This window comes from Peromyscus maniculatus, chromosome 7 (assembly GCF_049852395.1).
Source record: "Peromyscus maniculatus bairdii isolate BWxNUB_F1_BW_parent chromosome 7, HU_Pman_BW_mat_3.1, whole genome shotgun sequence".
NCBI classification, from domain to species: Eukaryota; Metazoa; Chordata; class Mammalia; order Rodentia; family Cricetidae; genus Peromyscus; species Peromyscus maniculatus.
This window is the reverse complement of record NC_134858.1, coordinates 29739017-29763062: the sequence shown is the minus strand read 5'-3', so window position 1 is coordinate 29763062 and position 24046 is coordinate 29739017. Positions and strand designations below refer to the sequence as shown.

Sequence of the window (24046 nt, the reverse complement as noted above, 5' to 3'; positions counted from 1 at the left end):
AAAGAATTAAATGTTAGGAAAATGCTGCTGCGAATCCTAAGAGCTGGGATACAGCACACACACAGGGACAGTTATCTTCCCCGGCCTAATTAAAACAGGTCTTTCTCACACATCTTTCCTTAAATAAAAAAAGCCAATACCAAAATAGAAGTGGTATTTAAATTCACCTGAGGGTATTGCTAGGAAATTATCCAGAAGCAGGACCTCTGAAAAAAGAGATGTAGCTTCCCCCTTTCTCTTACTTATGTATATATATTAATAAGTATTTAATAAACATATATATTACAATATTAAGGACATAGTTCAAATTACTTATCATTAGTTGTTAACTAAACTAATTCGTTTCAGTAAAAGAGAAAACTCCACAAAATTCCAAGTAGCATAACACTCAAAGAGAAAAAAAAAAAAACTATAATCTGAACTCAAAACTATGACAGTATTTTAGACTAGAATTTACAGCCACCACGTTCACTTACTTAGTGCTTACTCTTTACTCAGTATCGGGTCAAGACGTGACAAGCACCTCTCATTTAATCCCAGGACAGCTTCCTACGGTAGACAGTAACTGGACAATTTCCCAGTTATGATGGAGGCACCCACATCACCAAGACAGGAGCTCCGGCAGGACCAGAGGTTTTTGATATCACAATGGATAGATACAGGTCTATCTGGTAAAAGTAAAATTCAGTGCTTATCCACAAGTCAGGACTTTGTGAGGCTGTGACAGGAAGCAACACCTGTGCTAATTACAGCAAAAAATGTCAAGTCCTAAATCAGGGGTTGACAAACTTTTTCTGCAAAGGACTTGGTGATAAAGATTTTAGGGTTTGCCAGATGCACTGCCTCCAGAAATACTCAGCTCTACTGCTGAATGCCAAGCTGGCCATCAATAGTACGTAAATAATAATGTTTTCTTATGGTACTACAGATCAATCCCAGGGTCTTACTGGAGCTAGAGCAGGACTCTATACTTAAACCACTGAGTGATATCCCCAGCTCCCAATATTTTTTCTTTTTTAATTTTTTAACCATTTAAAAATGTTAAATTACTCTTAGCTCATGAGTCATTCAGGCTTGTAGTCTGCACTGTGCCAATCCCAGCCTAAATAATGCAAAGAAGCTGGAGAGAGGGTTCCATCAATAAAGTACTTACCATGTAAGCATAAGGACCTAAGTGCAGATCCCCAGAACACACATTTTTTTAAAAAAAGCCTAGCATGACGGCCTACACGTGCAATCCCAGTGCTAGGAAGGTGGAGACAGGCAGACGGATCCCTGGATTCACCAACTTGCCAGTCTAGTCTACCTGGTAAGCTCAAGAAACAAGATAAATGGTTCCTGTGGAATGATACCTGAGGCTGACCTCTGTCCACCATACACACACATACACCATCATAAACATATTCACACACATGAATGCAGACAAACACAAAATTTGTTTCCTAAGAGTGCTAGGGATCAAAGCCTGGGCCTTCAACATGCCAGGCAAGCACTCTACCATTGCATATCTAGTCCTATAAAATATCCTTATAACTTACAAATGCTTACCTGTAAAATTCTTGCATATTTTGAATACTCTAAAGAAGCCCCAAGTCTCCATAAACTTAACCTTTCTGAGAATAACTAAAAATTCTCAAAAGTCCAAAAATGTATTTATTGCATAGGAATCTCCTCAAAAATAAGTACCACAAAAGCTTAGAAATGGAAGAAATCTAACATGTCCTTGTTCGTTATCTACATTCTGTAAATCACTTTTAAAATATGTGCCAAGGGCTGGGGATAAAGCTCAAAGCTAGAACACTTATTTACCTAGCATGCCTGGGTCCCTGGGTTCAATCCCTAGCACAACAAAAAATATCAAATTAAACAGTTTGCCAAGCCAATTTGCCAGGTAAGACTGGGCTGTACGTAACACTGTCCGTATGTAATAACAGTGCTGCCTTACTCATAACAGGTTTTACAAAGCATTTCCACATACTTTCTATCACCTGACGCTTCTCAGCTACATAAAGGATAATACAAGCTTTCCTACACCTATTTTGGATAGAAATAAAAACAGGTCCTGAAATGCCAATTGAGCCCAAGTAGGGTACAATGCCACTAAGCTACTGTGCTGCTCGGTTTTATTTTCTCAACTTGACACAAGTGAGAATCAACTGGGAAGAGAGAACTTCCACTGAAGAACTGCCTCCACCCAAGTGCCTGCAGGCATGTCTGCGAAGCCCTTTTCCTAACTAAGGACGGAGGAGAGAGGGTCTATCCCACTACATGCAATGCCACCACTGGGCACGTAACGTAGTCCTGAGTTTTATAAGAAAGAAGATGAAAAAAGGAAAGAAAATGAAAAAAGAGAGAAGATGAACAAGCCAGGAAGCAGCATGAAGCAGCATTCTTCCCACTATCACCTCTGCTTCAGGCCCTGCTTCCTTCATGTTCCTGCCCTCCTCGAGTCCCTCAGTTATGGACTTCACAGTCTTTCCTCTCCAAGTCGGTTTTCACCAGTGTTTTATCACAGCAACAGAAAAGTAACTAGAACAGATACTAAGTAGCAAAACCAAAGCCATGACCTCTCTTCAAGTCCACTTGCATCTTGACTACTTCCATGGATATCAAATAACATGTTTCTTGGTTAAACCCTTACAATTCCCAAGGATGTTGGTCTTAGCCTTTAAAGATACTATGTTTAGTTCATCTCATTTTCCTTTTGCTACAGTCTTGGGAAGAAAACATCTGCTAGTTCCTGACATTTATTAAATTCATCTATAGGCAACAGTGAGTCTATATATACTGTGCAGATAATATGCCCAGTCGGTTTGGAAAATCATCCAATGGAGGTTGAAGATGCAGCTAAATCGGTACAGTGCTGGCCTAGCATTCATGAAGCGCCATATAAATGGGTCTAGTGATATGCCTTTTAACTCCAGGATTTGGGAAGTGGAAAGAGGAGAATCAGAATTTGATGGTCAACCACAGCTTACATATCAAGTTTGAGGACAACCTAGAATCCCTGAGACCTTGTCTTAGGAAATGAAGAAAAAAGTCATCCAGAGAGGAAAAGGCAACAATAAAACCATCTTCAGTATAAGAGAAAAAGAGACAATGAAAAAGAAAGAAGTAGAAATAACTGTATTGCCATTGAAGTCTCGGTCCAACTGTGGCTAAGCTTCTGGTGATTGAAAAATAATGTGGGGTTGGGAGGAGGAAATCAAAGGAACATAACTACTACTGGAATTCAAACCGACATCAAAGAATCTAATGACAGCTGAGCCTGCCTTGCTGGTTCTTAGCCTCTCCCTCGGAAACAAAACTGTTATATAACTGACCAAGGTTCTTCAACTAACACTTCCTCTCTGTCCCACATACATCTTTTGTCCCCACTGCGTCACCCTGCCCCCATCTCCACAGGCAGGATCATAAGCAATCTGGGCTGCCACCATAGCTACAGCTGGACAAGCCTCTGTCCAAAGTGCTGCTTTATTCCAGGGACTGCTGCACAGACCACGGTAAGAAGAGATTAACTGGCTTAAGCACAGTTCCAACCTCACACTGTTACAGATTACTTGCTCTGAAGAGCATCACCGCCATGTCCAACTTTAGGATGAATCAGACTCCAGACATTCCTGCAAATGGAAATCACATCGTCATCACACCTCATCTTCACAAACAACCCCATGAAAAAGAATATACAGTAGGACTCTTGGAAAACTCTGCGGATGTGCTGTGGCAAATTGCTGCTTCTACTGCCTTCCCACTCAAGGCCAAGGAACAAATGTGGACTCTGACTTCAATTCACTCAGTAATGAAAAAAATGCATTCATGAACCACAAATATCATTACTCAAAAATATTCCAACAAATCCAGTCACTGAATCAAACTAGCAGTTTGTGGACTCTAAGAGCCAGTTACTACAGGCACCGTTTGCCTTTTCTTTTTCCAATAGAAGCACACAAATAAAGGCAATGTTTACAGAAGCAATCACCGTATCAGAAAAGTTCTGCCCATTCAGACGCACTTAGAAGGTCTCAATCTGTGCCAAATAAAACTCTGAAAGAATGGAAAATAAAAGGGATGCTTACAACAATGCCACGGCCCAGCTATCCATGTAGCATCATGCAGTGCCTCGAGCAGTTTACAGCTTGACTGTAATTCTGCATACGATCAAGATTATAATTATCCGAATTCTATTTCCTAAAGGATAACTATGAGACCATCCCAAGCATCCTGAGATGGCCTCTTCCTCCCAGCCACCTTCTCTAAGCCTCAGCCGCAGGTGAGATTCTAAATGGTCCAGACTAAAGCTAAGAAATCGGGTGACTTTCTCCCTACAGCGTCCTGGGCGCTGTGCACGAAACCTTTAACATAAATATTTACTCCAGTCAACAAAATGGGAAACGCAGTACGCGGGGGGTGGCGGGGGAAGTCAAGGGAAAAAGGGAGGCACTAAGTCACCACTACCGTCCAACTGTAGCATTAACTTCAACCAATTAGGATGAGAAGGGAAACTCCACCGGAGTCCCAGGGAGCCGAGGACCGCTGGCTCCGCTGCCCCCACGCGCACCGGGGCTCCTCTGGCAGCCTCCGGGGTCCCCGGGGAGGCGCGCGGTTGCCGGCCTCGGCCTCGGGCGGGAAGCGCCGCAGCAGGCCCGGAGGCCGTCGGAATGCCCGGTCTGCCGTGGGATGAGAGCGAGAGGTGGCGGGCACGCTGTGCCGTCGCCCTGGGGGAGGCGGGAGAGACCCGAGATGCCCCCAAGAGCATCCGATCGCAACGTGCACGTCCAGAAGCACCGGTGCCGGCCAAGCCAGGAGGCCCCGCAGCCCTGCCCGCCGCGCGGCCCACGTCAGCGGCGCCCCCGGCCAGCCCGCCCGCCCGCCTGCCCGCCCGCGCCTTACCGAACCCCGCGGCCCCGCCGCGCCGCCGCGGCGTCGCTGCGCGCCGCTCTCCGCTCCGTGTCTGCCCTCCGCGGGCTGGGCCCGCCGTCCTCGTCCGCCGCCGCCGCCGCCGCGCTTAGCGCCGGGCCGCCCAGGGCCGCCGCGGGGGCTCGGCCGGGCGCCCCCCGCGCCAGCGCCTCATCCCGCCTCGCCGCCCCGTCAGGCGCGGGGGCGCCGGCTGCGGGCCGCGGCCTCGGGTCGGCACCTCCGGCGCGCGGCGCGCTCCCCTCCCGAGGCCGCCTCGACCCCCGGGCCGCCGCTGCGCGCTGCAGAGCCCCCTCGCCCGCACGCCTCGGGCCGCCCCCGCCCCGCTGCTCCGCGCCCGCTCGGCCTCCGCCTCCAGCGCTCCGCCTCCTCTGCACCCGCGACGCGCGCAGCGGGAGAAGAGGCGCGCCGCCGCCGCCGCCGCCACCGCGGGCACGAGCACGCGCGAGGAGGGCGCAAGGAGCGCGCGCACGGCCGCCTCGCGCTTCGCGAGGCCTCGCCTGCTGTTGTCCCGGGAAAGCATGTGCACTGCAGGGGGGTGGGGGGCGCGGCTGGGGGCCGCTTGTGGTCGCGGTGGGGGGAGCTGGGGGCCGAGTTGCCGCCCCGGGCGCTTGCACTTGGGCTGTCCTCTCGGTCCCTGTGTCCTGCTAAGGTGCAAAGACTGCAAAGCCGCAGCAGGAAAAGGCATCCTCCGAGACGACGGCAGAGGCTTCTCTCCTCCCCCGCTGCTGACCCCAGAATCCTGTCAGTGCACCGGGGAGGGGAGGGGGCGTTGCCGCCAGTCAGGACATCCTCGACCCTTGCTCTCCGGCTGATTGGGGGCTAGACTGAACTCGCGCCGCTTTTATTTTGGAATTGAGGTGTGGGGTGCTTAAAAGTTCCCTCAGGTGGCTCCTTCATCCAGAGTTCTGGACCAGCAAATTGGAAGTGGTATAGCTGAGGAGAGAAAGGGCAAGAAAGGGTGAAAGAGTAGGGCACTTGGAGGCGCGTGGTTAAGACGACAAATCTGGAGGCGATGGAGGGACTCCCTGGGAACCCTCTGACTGGATGCCATTGCCCTTGATCCCCGCCCCCCCCCCCCCGCCCCGGTTCTTTTGTTCCGCCTCCAAAGACTGTGCAGTGCTTCCACCTGCAACGACCATCAGAATGACAGAATGCGGGGAAGATAGCTGGATAGTCCACTGCTTCTCCTCCACCGCCATCCTCCCACCCAACCCCCACTTTTTTTTTTCTTTTATATACCTTTTAGTCCTTCTGGCTTGTTCAGTCTCTTAATGTTGGGGGCAAGGGGAGCAGTTAACCTACGTAACTTGCTTTTACGTTCAAGCCTATTAATGCCAAATACTGCATCATCTAATGTCACTGCAGTGATTGGGTCCACTCAGCATTTAGTCATTTCAGTGGGAGTCATTGAATGTAAAACATGGCCTTGACCGCAATTAGCTGAATTTCAAGGGCACATACGAACCAGGATCTCACCACATCCTGGAGAGAAATTACAGAGTGAACATGTACAGTAATTCCTTTCCCCTGACAGTGTCAGTAAAACCACCGTCTCTTCAGGATAAAGATCCTACATGTTTTCTAGCGTAGACTCGGGAAAGCAGTGGGATGGGAATTGCAGAGGCACAAACTGAGATGGGAACCATCAAGAAGCCATGTTTGGTAATTGCATCTCAGCAATTGGAAGAAGCACAAGCACTCGGGTCCTAAGGTAAATGAGGAACTCTGGAAACCTTCTGTAATTGGAAATTCTTTCTTTTTACCAAATCACAACTGAACTGCCCCTTTTGGTCACAGAGAGCAATGTCTGCCAGAGGCACAAGCACGAATCTGGTAACTCGTTTTGGTCTGGGGATTTGGTGAGCATCAAATGAAAACATCCTGTGATACCCAAGGAAGTCAAAGTGGAAGAACTAGGTCACCACAGGAGGCAAGTTTTGCCCAAGGTCATATAGTATCTCGGCTACTCTCAGCTCAGATCCCCTCCCTCAACGAAGTCTGTATTCTATTCAGAAAGCCTTCACATGCTAAAGTTTTGCATAAGACGCTGAAATACTGAATGTTAGATGGTTTATGATTCAGCATTGGGGTGGGGTGATATATAAAAGAGTTAGAGTTTATGCATACATTGGACGATACATTTTGCTTTAAATCCTCTCAAATGTTTTGGTAACTATGCCTTTATTTGTACTTTATCTAGTTCAAAGAAATAATAGATGCCAGGTGTTTTCCAAACACCAAAGATGTATAGGCAAGTTCAAGGATTCTGATCCTCCTTTATCTGTTGTGAGCCACCCTCCCTCCCCCTGGATAGAATCATCCAGCTGTCCTCCTTGTCAGCGTTTATCATTGCTAAACCTGCATATAAGCCCGAGGCTTTGATCACTGGGCAGTTACGTAGCCATCTGACCTTGGTGTTTTAGATGTTTATAATCAATTACCTCTGTCTTCATAACACCCTTGGTGACTCAATATATAAATCACAAAAATTGCAACATTCCCTAAAAATAAAAAAAAACTATAAAATGGAGCTAAATGATAAGATTTGTTATCTATTTGTGACTTGCTTCAATATTTACAAGGTGAGGGGAAGAAAAAAGGAGTGCATACTCCCCCTCTCTGAAACTGTTGGATGCCTCAGGCTGGCCTCCTTTCTCAGCCTTGGCACTTTCATCTTCCAGGAGGTGGCATCTGGGCTCACTCCCTGCATCTCAGAGCTGTTGCATTGCAGTCCCCTCTAGGCTGTGAAGCAGAGTCACAGTGCAGACGAGTGAAGGCAGCCAAAAGAGCAGCCTCACAGATGACTGCAACACTTACCTAACCTTGAGTTTTAGAAAGGGCCTGGGAATTGAGCAAGGGAGAGAAAGGAGCTTATGTGAATCCCAAAATTGGATGCTCAACAGCTGGCTTGAGACAAGCGAGTTGCTAAGAGTGGGCCAAGTTTAATAGAGAATTTTCCCAAACTGACAATTGACATTGCCTTGCTTATTTATTTTTTTCTGGCCAGGAGGCCAGCTCCATATTACATCCCCATTCTAAAAGGGAGCGAGTAACAAAGGAACCTTTGTCAAAAGATTTGCTCTCAGCCAGGCAATGGTAGCCCATGCCTTTTATCCCAGAACTCAGGAGGTAGAGGCAGGCAGATCTCTGAGTTCAAAGCCAGCCTGGTCTACAGAGCAAGTTCCAGGACAGCCAAGGTTACACTGTCTTGAGAACTTCTGTCTTTAAAAAAACAAAGCAAAAAAAAATTCACAATCTGATGTAATATTCTCCTAGCTATTGAGCAACATTTTAAGGAACATGTGGAGTCCTCTTGTCTGGGGTTTGACAAATCTGGGTATATTTGAAATGATAAGCTTTTCATCTTCTTGCCCTATCACTTCCCAGTTTATTAGCCTCTGCCACAATAATTTATAGTTTGGACTTCCTCACCAATGTGGAAATCTTACTTCTTCTCCCACACGGGTTTTTCTTTCTTTCCTAAACCTTGGCGCCAGCTGCACCTGTCTGCGTGTTTGCTTTTAAATCACTCTTTTGTCATCGCTGCTGTCCTCTAGTAGTCTAAATGTTGACTTCAGAGCTCCGACCTTGGCCTCTTCCTATTCTCTTTCCGCACTCCCATCCTGGGCAATCTCCAGCTTCAGGCTTTAAATAGAACTCCATGCATTGACTCTGACCTCTCCCAGGGCTCCAGACTTATACATCCAGCTGACTCCCAGACATCTATGCTTGGATATTTCAACCTTGATATATCTGAAATAGAACATTTCTTAAGACAGGGTCTCTCTGTATAACTCACATGCAAACTCATCATCGAACTCAGGCTAGCCTCTGATCCATCTGCCTCCACTTTCTGAGGTTAGAATTTCGAGGGGACCATCAGGCCTTCCTGGCATTTATATGGGCTCTGGAGATCTGAAGTCTAGTCCTTTTCCTTGTACTACCTACCAGCTCTTTCTACTGCTGAGCCGTCTCCCCAGCCCATGCCTAGCTTTTTAACATAGGTTCTGGGGATTTCAAGGAAAGTCTTCTTGCTTTTACAGTAAGGGTTCTCAAACCCTGAGCCAATTCCAGAGCCACAGTTAGATTTTATTTGTTAAAATATAAAAGCACAGAAAAATTCAAGTCAAATTATATGCACTGCTTTCTCATTCCAAATGAAATTATTAGCCTCTGCTAATATATATAATTTCACTATACTGAAAAAGAAATGTGGTGATTTTTCATTTTGTGTCCTGTGCTACCACAAAAAAAAAAAAATTATGCAATTCAGTATCTCTGTCTCCATCTGGGAAACGGGCCTGGAAGTTCTCTTCTTGAGTTGACCATCATAATGGTAGAAGAATTCAATTACTTATGAAAATGCTTTGAGAGAACGAAAATTTGGAAACAATGACTCTTGTAGTTCCTGCTGGTTTTCGTTTTGTATTTAAAGAATAAGAAAGAGGGCTGGAGAGAGGTCTCAGCAGGTAAGAACACGGGCTGCTCTTCCAGAGGAGCTGTATTTGATTACTAGCACCCACACAGCAGCCTCCAGCCATATTTATCTCCAGTTTCAGGGAGCCCTATGCCTTCTTCTGGCCTCCTCAGGCACCAGGCATGCAGGCAAGCAAAACACCCATAAACATAAATAAAAAAGAATAAAGAACATATATGTGTGTGTGTTCTTTATTTTATAGATAGATAGATAGATAGATAGATAGATAGATAGACAGACAGATAGATATGAATGGCTGGTTTAAGCACTTTTTTAAAATCAGCATTTCTAAGTCCCTGGGCCTTTATAAAGTATCAGGAAAAAGTTTTCAGAGATAGCAATGTGGTCCATATACTAAAAGCTTACCCCCTCTCTGTCCTCCACCCCTTACCCCCAGTGTGGCAATGTTAAGAGACGTTTTCTGTAGTGTCCTGACTTGTCTCAAACTTGTGGGCTTAGGTCATCCTCTTGCCTCAGGCCTTGGATTACAGCCATGTACCACCATGCCTAGCTGTTAGAACAATTAAAAGGTGAGAGCCAGGAGAAGTTGGTTAGGCCACTGGAGGCCCTGGCCTTTGGAATTGACTATGCTCACTCTTCTAGGACCCTCCTCTCTCAAGAGCAAGTTATTATAAGAGAGTAAGGTTGATTCCTCTTTGGTTTCTGGTATCCTGTCTCACCATGTGATCTCTCCTTGTCACATATACTCTAGCCATAGTGCCATCTGTCATGATATAACGACGTGGGGCGGGGGGCAGTGGCTTGCCAAAGCTAACACACCCTGTTAGCCCCAAATTATGAGCTATATAAGCTTGTTTTCTTTACAAATTACCCAGCATCAAGTATTCCCTTAGAGCAATGAAAACCAGCTTAAAAAACAGGAAGAAGCAACCCGTACACAAGTATACCACCTAGTCAGATCCTGTAGTCTGTGGAATCAGAAAAACAACACATAATTCATTTTGTAGTTAGATATCAAGGTGCGTCAGAAAATTAAAGGAATAGCACTGAAATGTAGACGTTTGTATAAAAAGTGTTGATTCTGTTTCTTACCCAGCACAATTAAGTGGAGCTTTGTGTAAAGTTTAATGGACAAAGAGGCAACTATCACATTGGATATGAGATCCTTGGGAGGCAGCAAAATATCTTGGAGGGGAGTGTAGTGCAGAACAGTTTTGAAGCTGTGTACCCCAGCAAACACGCTGCTTTAGAGGGCATGCTTAATTGAGGTGACTTGGGAGAATCTACAACTCCCTTTGGTGGCTGTACCAGTGGTAAGATGACACTATGAAAAACACACACATGCACACTTACACACACACACACACACACACACACACACACACACACACACCTTTTACTGTAAACACACTGAATGCTCCACTCCTCCCTCCACACTCAGCTCCCTGAATCAGCACTCCGCTCAGACACGTGGTGATGCTTCCAAGCCCAGAGCCTTTTATTAGATCTGGAGAACTGAAACCCGCCGCGTGGAGGGAATGCATGGGAAAGTGACTTGGGAAAGCGAAAGATCAAAGAGAGGTCACTCAACCCCAGGCTGCAGCTTTCCCAGGGTGCTCCCAGCAATTCCCCTCCCATGATCGTGTCCTTTATGACTTCCAGTTTCCAGAACCGAATTCATTTCAGACAGTGTAAAGCATCTGGGTTTTCCTGCCACGTTTAAAATACATGTTGGCTGAGAGGTCACCTATGCTTCTGAAACTGAATGCAGAAGATAGGAAGTATCCCAGCAACTTGAGAGGAACTGTACTAGATAATCCTATATGGCATTAAAAATATATATATTTGTACTTAGCTTAGGAAGTTATTTTGTGTTTAACTTTAAGTACAGATGATCCCTGGATATACTGGGGCTAGGGGTCATAATACATCAAACAAAACAATAAAACTACCCTATCAAAATATTAGTCCCCTGTTCCCCACTCAATTTTTCCTCTATGTATTTCATGCTGAAAACAAACAGCATTACTCCTCTGAGTGATATAAAAGGCCAGTCTCCAGCAGAGCTGGAAACACAGGCAAACTCACCAGCTCGATCCTTTCTCAGGTCACGCTCTAGTTTAAAGACTGTTTCTCTGCAGTCTTTGATGGATTTCAAAAATAAAAAGCAACGACCTCCTTGCTTGGGGCAATGGGATAGTTTGTAAAATGGTACAACAGAGAGATAGTGTTGAGCAGGTGAGAAAATTATAATTTAGTTGCTTCGGAATGCCTCTCCGGGGTGTTCAGTAGAAGACTTAGTGTTTACTCAAGTATGAGACACTGTTGACTTTGAGAGGAGTTTAAGCAAAGAGAGATTCATAAAGTCTATATGATAATAAAGAGTGCTATTGGGCTGAGGAGGTAGCTCAGTCAATGTCCTCAAAAGATGATGTAAATAAGACAAGACCAATAGACAAGCTGAAGTCGATGGAGGGAAGCTCATGAGGTCTCAATCCACACAAACAACTCCAGGCAACTAAAGGATGCTGAGAGCAGGAGAATAGTCTTCCTCAGGGAAGAGCACACCAATTGCTTGTCCAAGTGGTGAGCTCTGAAAACATGCATACAAGGAACATTATAAGCATTTATATTTTTAGGAATATATGTGATATATATATATATATATATATATACTTAGACACATATATGTGTAATAACAATTAAAGAAAAAGTCGTGAATTTAAAAGAATGCAAGGGGGAATACCTGGGAGAGATTGGAAGGAGGAAAGGGGGGGATGATATAATTACAATCTCAAAAAATATATAATAATGATGAAGTACTAATGGTCAATAAATATATGAAAACAATTTTTCTATAGCATGTGCAGACACACACACATGCATAAACAATAAAAGTATTTTTAAAAGAAAATGTGGTATATTTATCCAATGGAGCATTATTCATTCGTATAGAAGAATGAAATTATCTCATTTGCAGAAAAATGGATGGAGCTAAAGTTCATTTTAAGGAAATTACATCAGCATCAGAAAACACAAATATCATGTTTCTCTCACATACAGAATGTGGGGGTGGGTAATGGGGTGTAACATGGAAATACAAGGGGGGCTTTTTGAGAAAGGAAGGCCAGTGGGAGAGGGGACAGAGAAAGGAAATGGGATATGAATATGAACGAAGTACGTAATATACGTGTGTAATAACCATCATGATGAAACCAATCATTGTATACAATGAATATATGTTAATTAAAAAAAAAGGTGGCACCCAGTGGGTGGTCTTTAGGTCTCTGAAAGGGAGCCCTTATGAGAGTAAGAGCTCAGTCCCCTCCTTTTTTTCTTGGCCGGGAGTGAAGCAGTTTATTCCACCAGGCATTAAAAGTGGTCATGTGCCAACTCAGGTCCAAATTAAAAGGAACAATTGATGAGGGACTAGAACCTCTGAAACTATAAGCCAAAATAGACCCTTTCTCTACACAAGCTGGTTTTCTCAAGCATGGTAACAGAAAGCTGCTCAACACTCCAAAGAGTCTTACATGAGCAAGAGTAGAGCCCCCTCCCCCCACGAGAACACCCACTTTCCACTTCGTTTCCTCACATCTGTCACAAAGGGCAGTGAAACCAGGGTCCTTGCACTTCCGTTCCCATCACTGCTTTCCAGGAAGGCACCAGCTGTGCTTGGCCATGCCTCCTCCTCCTCCCATGCCCACTAAAGATATCAAAGCCAATACTTCCACACCCAGGTACAGTGACTCAAATGAGGCTCTTCTACAGAGATTAAACATTCCAACTAATGGTCATTTCAAACATTTAGTCTTTACTGAGATTTTTTTTTTCCGTTGAGGAGAGAGGAAGAGAAAGGCTGCTTATTGGTTTGTTTGGGTTGGGGTTTTTGAAACAGAATCTCATTATGCAGTTCAGGATAGCCTGGAACTCATGATTCTCCTGCCTCAGCTTTCAAAGTGCTAGGATTTCGAGTATGTGCTGCTATGCCCAGCACGCCTTATTCTCTCTTGATGGACAAGTAAACCAGGGTAAGAGAGTCCTTTTTCTATTCAACCGATCCCATAATCACTAGCCCTGCCTCCAAACTAGCTCCCACAATCTCTCTGGCTTCCCTCCCCCGCCCCCAGTGGTTTCTTAGACCAGACAGAGGCTTCCTCGGTATCACTGTGATATTTCAATGGTGTCCTTCAACAGGGAAACAATCACCCTGTTTTCCCAGAGCTGGTCGGGAATTTTGTCTTTTCTTTTTACCAAGGGAGAAAGCTGGCTTCAGGGAGATGGGGAAAGCTCCCGGAGACACAGCCTTCCTAATTAAGTTCTCACCTGTACAGTAGGGACCACGCTAAGGGCTGGGCAGAGAAAGGCAAACAGGGAGGGCCGCGGCTTCGCAATGCTTGGAGCTGAAGGGAGATGAAAACAGCAAGGGCTAATCTATGGGCACACAGACATCCAACAGCTGTGCAAACATTGGGCAGCGGCAGAAATTAAACACGAAAGTAAATAAAGTGTTTACGTTATGTAAAAGTCGCACAGCTGCTGTTATTCTCTACGAGGGCTCCGGAGCACAAGAGACAGGAGGCAAAAGAGCTTGTATTTTATTTCATTTTTTTTCTATTGGGGATGATGTCGGCAGGAAGGAGCAGAAAGGTCACATGTGGCTCGGGGAACAAAGACAAACTATTACATAAACCCTCATCCGCTGGCGCATAACCTCTAAACCTTGGTCTTCGGAATGCACTGAGTTTCTTTCTCAGAAGTAGCTCTTCTATGTCAGACCATGCTTTTAGGAATCTGTGTCAGTAACTAATTTTAAAGTGCTAGAGATGGCCCCAGTGGCCAGCAACAGCAGGAAACCAATGAAGAGGCCTGAGAGCGGCCACCAGAACTGTCCTACCTCAAAGGACAGCTTGATTTTCTACATGCATCCGGGGCCATCAAGTGAACTACATCAAGCTAGCCCACTGCCGTCAGAGACCCAGCCTGGTAGCCTGGCATCGTGGAAATTTCCTCGGTCTTCCTAATGAAAGACACAGCTTTAATCAGACCAGATGCCTGGAGTCGACACCTGGTGCAGAGGACACATGAATGATTGATGACTTACTAAGCTGCTCCTGAATCTTACTTTAGATGCTGAAAATGAGGAAGGCCTTTTGTGTTTAAGTGAAAAGAAATGTCTGTCCAGAGACATTATATCTAGTAATCTATATTTGTAAAAACGGTAAAGATTTTAAAAGAAATAAAACAATACAAGCTTATTGGTATAAAATCAGAAATGATAGTAACATGGAAAAATCCAGAACCATAATTTAGACATACTCACTGTTCATATTTTAGTATGCAACTTTGGGTAAATAGACATATTAAAAAATTTTGCAAGGACCAATAATATACAGTAGGTTAGGGGACTTCCTTCAAGACAGATGGCCTGAGTTTAATCCCCTGTCCCCACATGGTAGAGGGAAAATGGACACCCACACCCAGAGAATGGACACAGTAGAGCTGTCCTCTACATTCATGCCATGGCAAGTATGTGTGTAAACACAAATCAGAGCCAGGCAGATCTCTGTGAGTTTGAGGCCAGCCTGGGCTACAGAGTGAGTTCCAAGACAGGCACCAAAACTACACAGAGAAACCCTGTCTTGAAAAAAAAAAAAAAAGTAAAAGTAAAATATCCCAGAAAAGACTTTTGTCTTTTCTTCCTTTCTCCTTTTTTTTTTTTTAACAGTCTAAGTATGTAGCCCAGGCTGGCCCCAAAGTCAAACTCCTCCACTTCAGCCTTTTTTTTTTTTTTGGTTTTTCGAGACAGAGTTTCTCTGTGTAGCTTTGCACCTTTCCTGGAGCTCACTTGGTAGCCCAGGCTGGCCTCGAACTCAGAGAGATCCGCCTGGCTCTGCCTCCGGAGTGCTGGGATTATGAGATTAAAGGCGTGTGCCACCAACGCCTGGCAGTCACTTCAGCCTCTTGAGTGTTGGAATTGCAAATTCCATTACACCATTAAGCTTGAGCTGGAAAGCCTGTTTCTTAAAACTCTCTCTGCCTCTCTGACACTTCCCACTTTCGCATGGCAAGTCCTAAAGTGAGTTTTAAAATGGATTTTATGCTCAGGCTTTGCCTGATCCAGTAAGAGAAGCCCCGAAGTTCATGCGCACTCCAGTAGAAATGTTATAGTTTTGTAACTGAATAAAATCTTCAAGCAGCTGGAAACAGAGTTAATGCTGCCTGAAACTAATTACTCACTAAATCTAGTTTATTATAAGAAACAAATTCAGTCCTTAGCATATTCTCTCAAGACCTGGTCTACATAGTTATTAATTTTATTCTTGAGTTTCATATATTTCATTCATGTTTTTGTTTGGGTTTCTAAAACATAAATCTATTTAGTTCATAGTTATTTACTGCAGGGTCATTGAATTAGTGTTATGGAGACATCAATTTAAAAAAATTCTCTGGGCTGGAGAGCTGACTCAATTGTTAAGAGCATTTAACTGTACTTCCACATGACCTGGGTTTGATTCTCTGCACCCATATCAGGTGGCCCACAACTCCAGCTCCGGGGGGATTCAACTCCTCTGGCCCACAAGGGCCACTCATATGCACAAACCCCACCCCATACTTGTATGCATGTAATTTTTTTTTAGCTTCTAAGCAATGTAACTGTAAGAAGGGGTCCTAGAATTCAGGGCTTGTGCATTGTAACCCATGAAGAGGCACGGAGTTCTTCTAAGCAGTCTATCCAGGACCTTCTTCAACCCATGGAAATGTGTGTCTGAGCTGTGTTATCACAGTGTACTAGCTACCTGTGAAAAGCTGAGTCCAGGAGACATGAAGTTTCTGTTTCAATGCAACTGAGAGAGAGGGAGGGAGACAGAAGGGGGCGATTAAGAGAGAGAGAATGTGAATAACTTCTTCTAACTCCAGGGAAAGGAGTCTGCAATGTCCAGGGCTACCAGACATGTAGCAAGCACAAGTTTGGTTTCCACCAGAGATCCAGGTAGCTGCTTTGGGAAAATGATAGACTACTTCCATTCCTCCAGCCGCATACCTGAATAACAAGGACGATAATATATTCTGACTCCTTCCATTGCAAAGACATAAGGATGAATTCCTTTACATTATTACTTCAGGCTACCTTTTCTATAGCTTAGATGTTCACTCAACCCTTAAGGAGAAGCTGTGCCAAGGATGCGTCCCTTCTGTACTGCTCTCTTGGGAAGAGGACTCATTTGCTCAAAGTTAAGCATGAGAATGGGGGGAGGCACCACCCAGTCACATATAGTTAGAATTTCAAGCTTAGCAATTCATAGCCAGCTCCTTGAGTTGGAAGCTGTCACGTCTATCATGATCCCTTATTTATTTGTTTGTTTGTTTGTTTGTTTAATGTGTATGGATTTTTTTTGCCTGGACGTATGACTCTGTACCACATGTATTTGTACCATGCTACTTTAATTGCTCCTGCAAACCTTTCTTAGCATGTTTTCTTTAAAAAAAAATCTCAAAAACCTACTTTCCAATCTTCAAAGGCTAATGAGTGAAAATGATTTTAAAAGCAAACATAAAGATGTTTGTAAAATGGAATACGGACCAAGAGGGGAGTGACTTTGAACAAATATTCACTTGTTTTCCATTACTCCATCTGGGTCTGTTCACAGAGAATTTGGAACCTCTTCCTGACAAAGGATGGAGGGACCTCATTGTACCCCTGGGAGGTCCACAGGAAAAGGGAGGAAGGAGGGCAGTATTTTGCAGAACATGGTAAATAACGCCAAAATAAAGATAACACGCAGTTTAAAGAGAGGCTGGGACCATGAGCTAGGCAGCAGAAATGGAAGCCAGAAAACAGAGCCAGCAGGCAGAGTGACAAGAAGAACAAGGCAAGGGGCATCAGGGACAAGATCCACAGGGAGAGTTGTCCTGGACAAGTGCTTGGGAAAAGGGCTCAAGGCACGTAGCATTTTGCTTGTAGGGCAGGATGTAAGGGAGGACGGGGTATTGAAGGGCTAAAGAAGGACAGATTGGTAAAATGTAAACCAACTTGATATGCAGCTACCAGGAGTCCTAAGCACAGAGCTAGACACAGAGTAGAGCATAGCATTAATGCAAAGAGCTGGGCATGGGGCATAAAAAAAGGTTCAAGTATTTGTTCAGATAAGCACTCCCATATGTGAAACCTTTACTTTGCTCCATGCTAAGCTATTCACATTAATTATAAGTATGTCACTTAGCATTTCCAACAATAGATTCAATTAAGTACAATTATACCTGCTTTGTAGCCTAGAGACATGAGACAAAGGCTGGATGATTTCCCTAACATCACACACAACCATCAGCACCATGCTTTAAACTCAGGTCTCTAGGCCATCAGAGGCCAGACCTTCTCAAATTTGGCAGAATTAGATGTGCGCATTCCCCCTTCCTCCAGGTCTTCTGATTTAGTCACTCTGGGGTGACCAGGGCTCTGCATGTTAACATCCATCACAGCTGGTATTGACATAGTTCTCAGGTACCCAGGCCAGGCACTTTAAAACACTACTCTGGTCATCAGCAAAGATTGGCAACAAGTGGACAAGAAAGAAGACTAGAAATAAGTCATGTGTGGAAGAAGATTCACCATGAAAATCATAGACTTGATAGCTTTTGATTATCATAATAATCTATTTATTTTCCTCCCCAAACATGTTTCCTCTCATTCAGAACCAGCCCAAAGTTAACTCATCCAGTGCCTAACAGAATCAAGCTTCCTCATCAGCATAAGCCTCACAGATCCCACTCACTGCTCAGCCCCAACTCGGGGCTACAGACAGACCTTCCTTATTATTGCTAGGACTCAGGTAACCTGCAGTAGACATGATCAATGCTCAGACAAGAGATTCCCATCTTATTGGCTATCGCCCGAGCAAGACAATAAGGACTTGCCCTTTCAATATTCTCAAAGACAGGGCCAGTCCTCACAATTACCCACTGGACAAAGCCTAACGAGAGAAATCACTGTTAGTTCCCAACATCACTGTCACACATAATGCATATGTCTCTTACTTTTGATAAACTCTTGAATTCATGGCTCCAGCTTCAGGGGAGAACTCCATCTTGCTTATGAGGTCTTTTCCTTTCCAAAGGTGCCTCTCTTTAGAGCTGCCAGGTTTCCTTAAAGAGATTGTGAGATGTCTCTTCAGGGAAGCCACAGGAGGCAAGAACAGGTTGCTTTGCAGCTGCCATTTCTCCAGATGAGAATGAGCAGGTCACAGCGCCACCGGTAATCTTCATCATCTGGGAAACGCTCACGTTCGTGCCCTCTCCCAGCTCCCCGAGTCTTCTCTCTGCGCTCTTTGCTGCCTTTCCACTTAAGTTTGTCTGTAAGAGCCTTTGTGGCCTCCACTGCAGGCCTCAGGCCAAGGCAAAAAAAAAAAAAAAGATTCTTTTCATCTATTCAAGTGTGATCTGGGGCAGACAAGCCTGCTGCCCAGGCAAGAAGCACAGAGAAGGATTCTGTATTCAGCGTTCAGTCCACACAGCCTATCGTGGGGCCTGCCCTTGGCAAAGCTAGCACAGTGACCAGGGCCATTTGGCAGAAACAGGAATGCTATGAGTCTGGCCCCTCCTGTCACCTGCACAGGGCAGCGCCATCCAAAGAGCAGGAACCGGGCATCCTGTCCCAAGCCCTTTTCCCAAGATCACTTCTAGCTTTAAAAGCATCCTTTATCTATCCAAACAGCCAGTTTTATTTTTATTTTTATTTTGAAATGCTGGGTGAATTCAAAGAACATTACAGTCACTATATATAGAAACCATTAGTATAATGGTACCTGAATGGGAACGTTAGTAGCAAATGGAGCACACTTCCTGTCTTCAACACAAGAGAATGGAGGCCTCAGATATACTAGCAGGAAAAGGACGCCGGGTTGGAAATGAAGGTTGAGCTGTCCAAGGATATTTTTCCTATGTATCTAATTTACTAAACTACACTTTTTCTAGGCACCCTTTTGAAGGTGTTGGGCTGGCCAAGGGTGTAGACTCCCAGCTCTTCCTTCACATTAAGTATGGTGATATTATACAACGCAAAGGTGCTCCCACTAGTATTCAACACTATTCTGAGAGGGCCTTATGAGGATGAGAATTATTCATATTGGCAAAGGGGCTGCAAGATTATCATCACTTAATTATAATATTATTACATATCTGAGGGAAAAAATTAACCATAACAAATAATATGAGGGCACCAGGGAGATGGCTCTGCCTCCCGAGTGCTGGGATTAAAGGCATGCACCACCATGCCCAGCCCAACCCCCTCTTCTTATCTCTGTGGGCAACAGGCACACATGTCATGCACTGACATGTATACAGTCACATAAAAGTAGAATCAGTAAATCTTAATTAATCTTATATTCTAAAAATAAATATCTAGAAAATAAAATTAAAACAATTCTCATTATCAATAGCTAAAACATAAACTACCAAAGAATAAGATGGACAGAAAATATATAACATCTAGATGAAGGGAATCCTAAACTTCTAAGGAAAGAAGCCCAGAATCTAAATCTGGCTAGTAATTCCAGAAGAATTCTCTGAACAATTACATAAATATCACAAATTTCTAAAAATTCTAATAATATTGGAATGATGTATAAAATGATAATGGTGTATGAAAGAATAATTTTCAGTGAGATAATATCATATATCCAGCAGATACTGAATAAGCACATGTCATATATTTGATTTCTGTCATTAACTAATGAGGAAATAAGTGTGATATCATGACAGATTTGGAAAGGGCATTTGAAAAGAATCATTGCTACAAATAATCTCAAAGAAATTTTGAGGTTACCAGGTTTGAGTTTATCAAAACTGGTTAACATCCAACACGTTATAAATCTTTGAGATGATCTGTTTTATGGTATCAAAAAATATTTGCACCTTTAACATACAAAAATCTACAGCTTGACAAGTGTGACAATTAATCTTGGTTGTCAGCTTGGTACAATTTAGAATCAAATAGGACACAAGTCTCTGAGTGTGCTGCTGCCTTGTCAACTTTCTCACTGCTGGGACAAAATACTCCGACAAAAGCAACTTAGAGAGAGTTTATTTTGGCTTACAGCTCTGGAAGGATAGAGTCCACGGCAAGGACAATATGGCATCAGGTAGGGAAGGTTTGGTGGTAGGAGCAGGGTGCGTGCTGGTCATGCTGCATCCACACTCAGGAAGCAGAGAACAGACAGGAAGTGGGACAAGGTTATTGAAGTCTCAAGGCCCGCCCCCAATGACCCACTTCCTTCAGTGAGTCTCCACCTCATAACAGTTTCACAACCTTTGGAAACAGCACCACCAGTTGATGACCAAGGGTTCATATACATAAACCTATCGGGGACAGTCCTCATTCCAACCACAGTTGGTGAGGTTTTTCCGGGGGTGTTTAACTGAGTCAGAAGAGTCAGCACTATCCATGGGCTGTGGCTGCAGACTGATTGAAAAGACAAAGCTGCCTGAGCCCCAGCATTCACCTCTCTGTCCCTGACTACGACACAATGCGACCCTCTGCCTCCTGCTCTGACCGCCACACCATCCCAGCCATGACAAAGACGTTGCTGTTGTCAGAGCAACAAGAAAAGTAGCCAACACAGCAAGTAGCTTCAGTGTCTATATCTTTAACCCACAGTAAACAGCAATACATGTCCCTACCATCCTAAGGCGGCCTTTGTTCCCATATGACATGGATATGAAGTATTATCCACTTTCGTGTCTTTCTAGGATTTAAATAATTTTCCCCCAAAATTCTAAATTTTATTAGAAAAAAAAAAACCCAAAAAAACAAACATGAGAGTAACTAAATGAAATAAGAACAGAGAAAAGGCAATTTGCCTTACCTGTCTAAACAAGGCCTATAACAAACAGCAGGAGGTATGCTCAGTGACGTCAGAATACTCATTCTTACTGGCTGTCCTTTTTCAACTTGGGCCATGTGTGCTTGCCCAAGAACTAACTCTCTCTCTCTCTTCTTTTCCCTTCCCCTGCACTCAGTCCCGCCATTTCTAATAATTCTAATCGTCAAGAACCTTAGCCACTACTGAGCCCAGTCCCATGTCATTCGGCACTACTGGTCTGAACCCTGAGCAAGGAGTGGTGACAGAAGGACATTTCTTACCATCACCAAGATGTTACTAATGGCTTTTTTTTTCACTTAAGTGACACTTTTATTTTGCGAAATATATAACATTTTGGGTAAGTTTGATGGTTCGGATGAGAATGGCCCCCATAAGCTCATATATTTTAATGGTTGGTCTGTAGTTTGTAGGACTGTTTCTGAAGGATCGGGAGGTGTGGCCTTGTTGGAGGAGGTGTGTCACTGGGGGGAGGAGGGGTTTTGAGGTTTCAAGAGCTTCTGTCAGGCCCAGTCTGTCTCTCTGCCTGAAACTTGTGGATCAGATGTGAGGTCACCCCTGCTGTCCCAACACCAAGCCTGCCTGCCTTGCACTCACTGGAACTGTCGTGGATTCACACTCTGAAACCATAAGCAAGCCTGCAACTAAATGCTTTCTTTTATAAGTTGCCTTGGCCATGGCGTCTCTTCACAGCTAGAACAGCAGTAACTAAGAAGGTGAGTAAACTCATACACATCATAGTCTTTTGGCCAAATGTTATACTGATGAAAACAAAGCTGAAAGTTTAGAAAGAAATACAGTTTCATCCAGAGTCTACCAAAACCAAACAATAACAAAAAATGTGTTGCTTTGGATGTGTTTCCTCCGGTGCAAAAACCAAGATAGTAGGGGCTGGGACTCGAGCTCAGTTCCCAGTACCCATTTGGCAGACCACACCTAACCACCGGTAATTCTGTTCCAGGGCATCCAATACCCTTTTCTGGCTTCTGTGAGCACCAGACAGGCACATGGTGCACAGACATACATCCAGGCAAAACACCCATACACATAAAATACAATAAAAATTAAAATTTATTTTTAAAATTTAGATGGAATCACTAGAGGCTAGAGAGACAACTCAATAGTTAAGGACACTTGCTACTCTTTCAGAGGTTGTAGGTTTGGTTCCCATCATCCACACCATGGTTTGCAACCATCCATAACCGTCCCAAGGGGATCTGATGTCCTCTTCTGGCCACACATGGGCAAGCATGCACATGGCGCAATACAGTTATTCAGTTAAAACATGCATACACATAAAAGAAAACTTTAGCCGGGCGTGGTGGCGCACGCCTTTAATCCCAGCACTCGGGAGGCAGAGGCAGGCGGATCTCTGTGAGTTCGAGGCCAGCCTGGGCTACCAAGTGAGTTCCAGGAAAGGCGCAAAGCTACACAGAGAAACCCTGTCTCGAAAAAACCAAAAAAAAAAAAAAAAAAAAAGAAAACTTTAAAAAACTGATATTACTAGCCAGGTATACTGGTACACACCTGTAATTGCATCACTTAGGAGACTGAGGCAGGGGGATCTTGAGTTTAGGGACACATGATGGGACCCTCTTTGAAAAGGGGGAGAAAGATGGTTTGGATGATCAGATTTTCTGTTCTGTTTCTATGACATATTTATTGTTCTTCAATAAATATGATATGTTTCCCTCTGAGCACCCCTACCCTCTGAGTACCCCTCCCTCTGAGCGCCCCTACCCTTTGAGTGCCACCACACAAGGTAAATGATGTTTTAGTTCCTCTTTCTCCCATAGTCCTGGGATTTTATTTTCAAGTGCTGGGGTGTGAGTTCCAACACAAGTAGGCAAATGTTCTATGACTGAGCTATAGCCCCAGCCTGATTTTGTTTAGTAACGGAAGTGCCACTGCTGGTGAGGTGAAGTCAAGGGTACTAGCTGCTGTGAGAGCCAAAGTTATGTTTTAAGTTTTAATTACTATGCCTAAGAGATCCATGAAACAAAAATGTCTCTGATCTATAAGCCCCTCGCCCAAGGACATATAGTTCTAAAATGCTGGAAGCTATTATTTGTGAGAGATAGCAAGCCATGTGTTCTCACTCCCCTAAACAGTTTCCGTTGACCCCTCTACCTAATGTGCTTGATCACATGTGGGCAGGAGGTACATGGGCAGGAAATGTATCAGGATGTATGCTTGCCCCTGATTGGACCTCATAGGACGTGCGATGAACTGTGGGGTTTGCCTTTTTAAGCCCCTGCGAACCAGGACTCGGGGCCATTTTCTGAAAATCCGAGGTGGATGTGGCCAGAGCCCATCTACTTGGCCAGTATTTAATTAAAGCTTGCTTCAAATTTGGCTTAAATTTGAGGTAGTGGTCTTATTCTCCTACCCCATCCCGCCTCTGGAGTTCTTGCTAAGAGCATAGAATCAAAAGGCAGGTGGAGGGTGTAGCTTCAGCGGTGGAGTCCTGACCTAGCAAGCATAGTGCCTTGGTTTTAGCCTCTAGTACCACAAAGACAAAAGACAAAACAAGGTCCAAACAGGGTCAAAGGTCTCTAGCAACAGCTGTACAAAGACTTCTTAAGAGCAGGGCTTGTTTCTAGCCTAACTAAATTTCCTGACTAGATTAGCTAATCCCTACTAAACACAACACAACAAAACAAAACACCCATATTCTTCTGTTCAGCAGTCTTTTCCCTTGGAATGCCACTTTGTTAGGGAAGTTTAACATTCTTGGTAACAAGGTGTGGTTGCAACACTCAAATGTGTGGGTTTATTTTCCTTCATCATAACAAGACAGAGATTTCCACTGGGG

The 24046-nt window shown here is 44.3% G+C and overlaps 1 protein-coding gene across 5 annotated transcripts in view; it reads right to left on the bottom strand.

Annotated features, from left to right (window-relative positions):
• Positions 1-18702, bottom strand: part of Arhgap32 (Rho GTPase activating protein 32) — a 246672-nt gene extending 227970 nt beyond the window's left edge. For 2 of the 5 annotated variants that reach the window (XM_076575941.1, XM_076575942.1), the window contains exon 1: positions 18392-18702. In XM_076575941.1, coding sequence (XP_076432056.1) covers positions 18392-18441 — 50 coding nt within the window. In that variant the 5' untranslated portion in view covers positions 18442-18702. Of the gene's footprint in view, positions 1-4890; positions 5041-18391 lie in introns of those variants that run through there. The other 3 variants (XM_076575943.1, XM_076575945.1, XM_076575940.1) reach the window with 2 other exon arrangements.
• Between the last annotated feature and the right edge of the window lie 5344 nt (positions 18703-24046).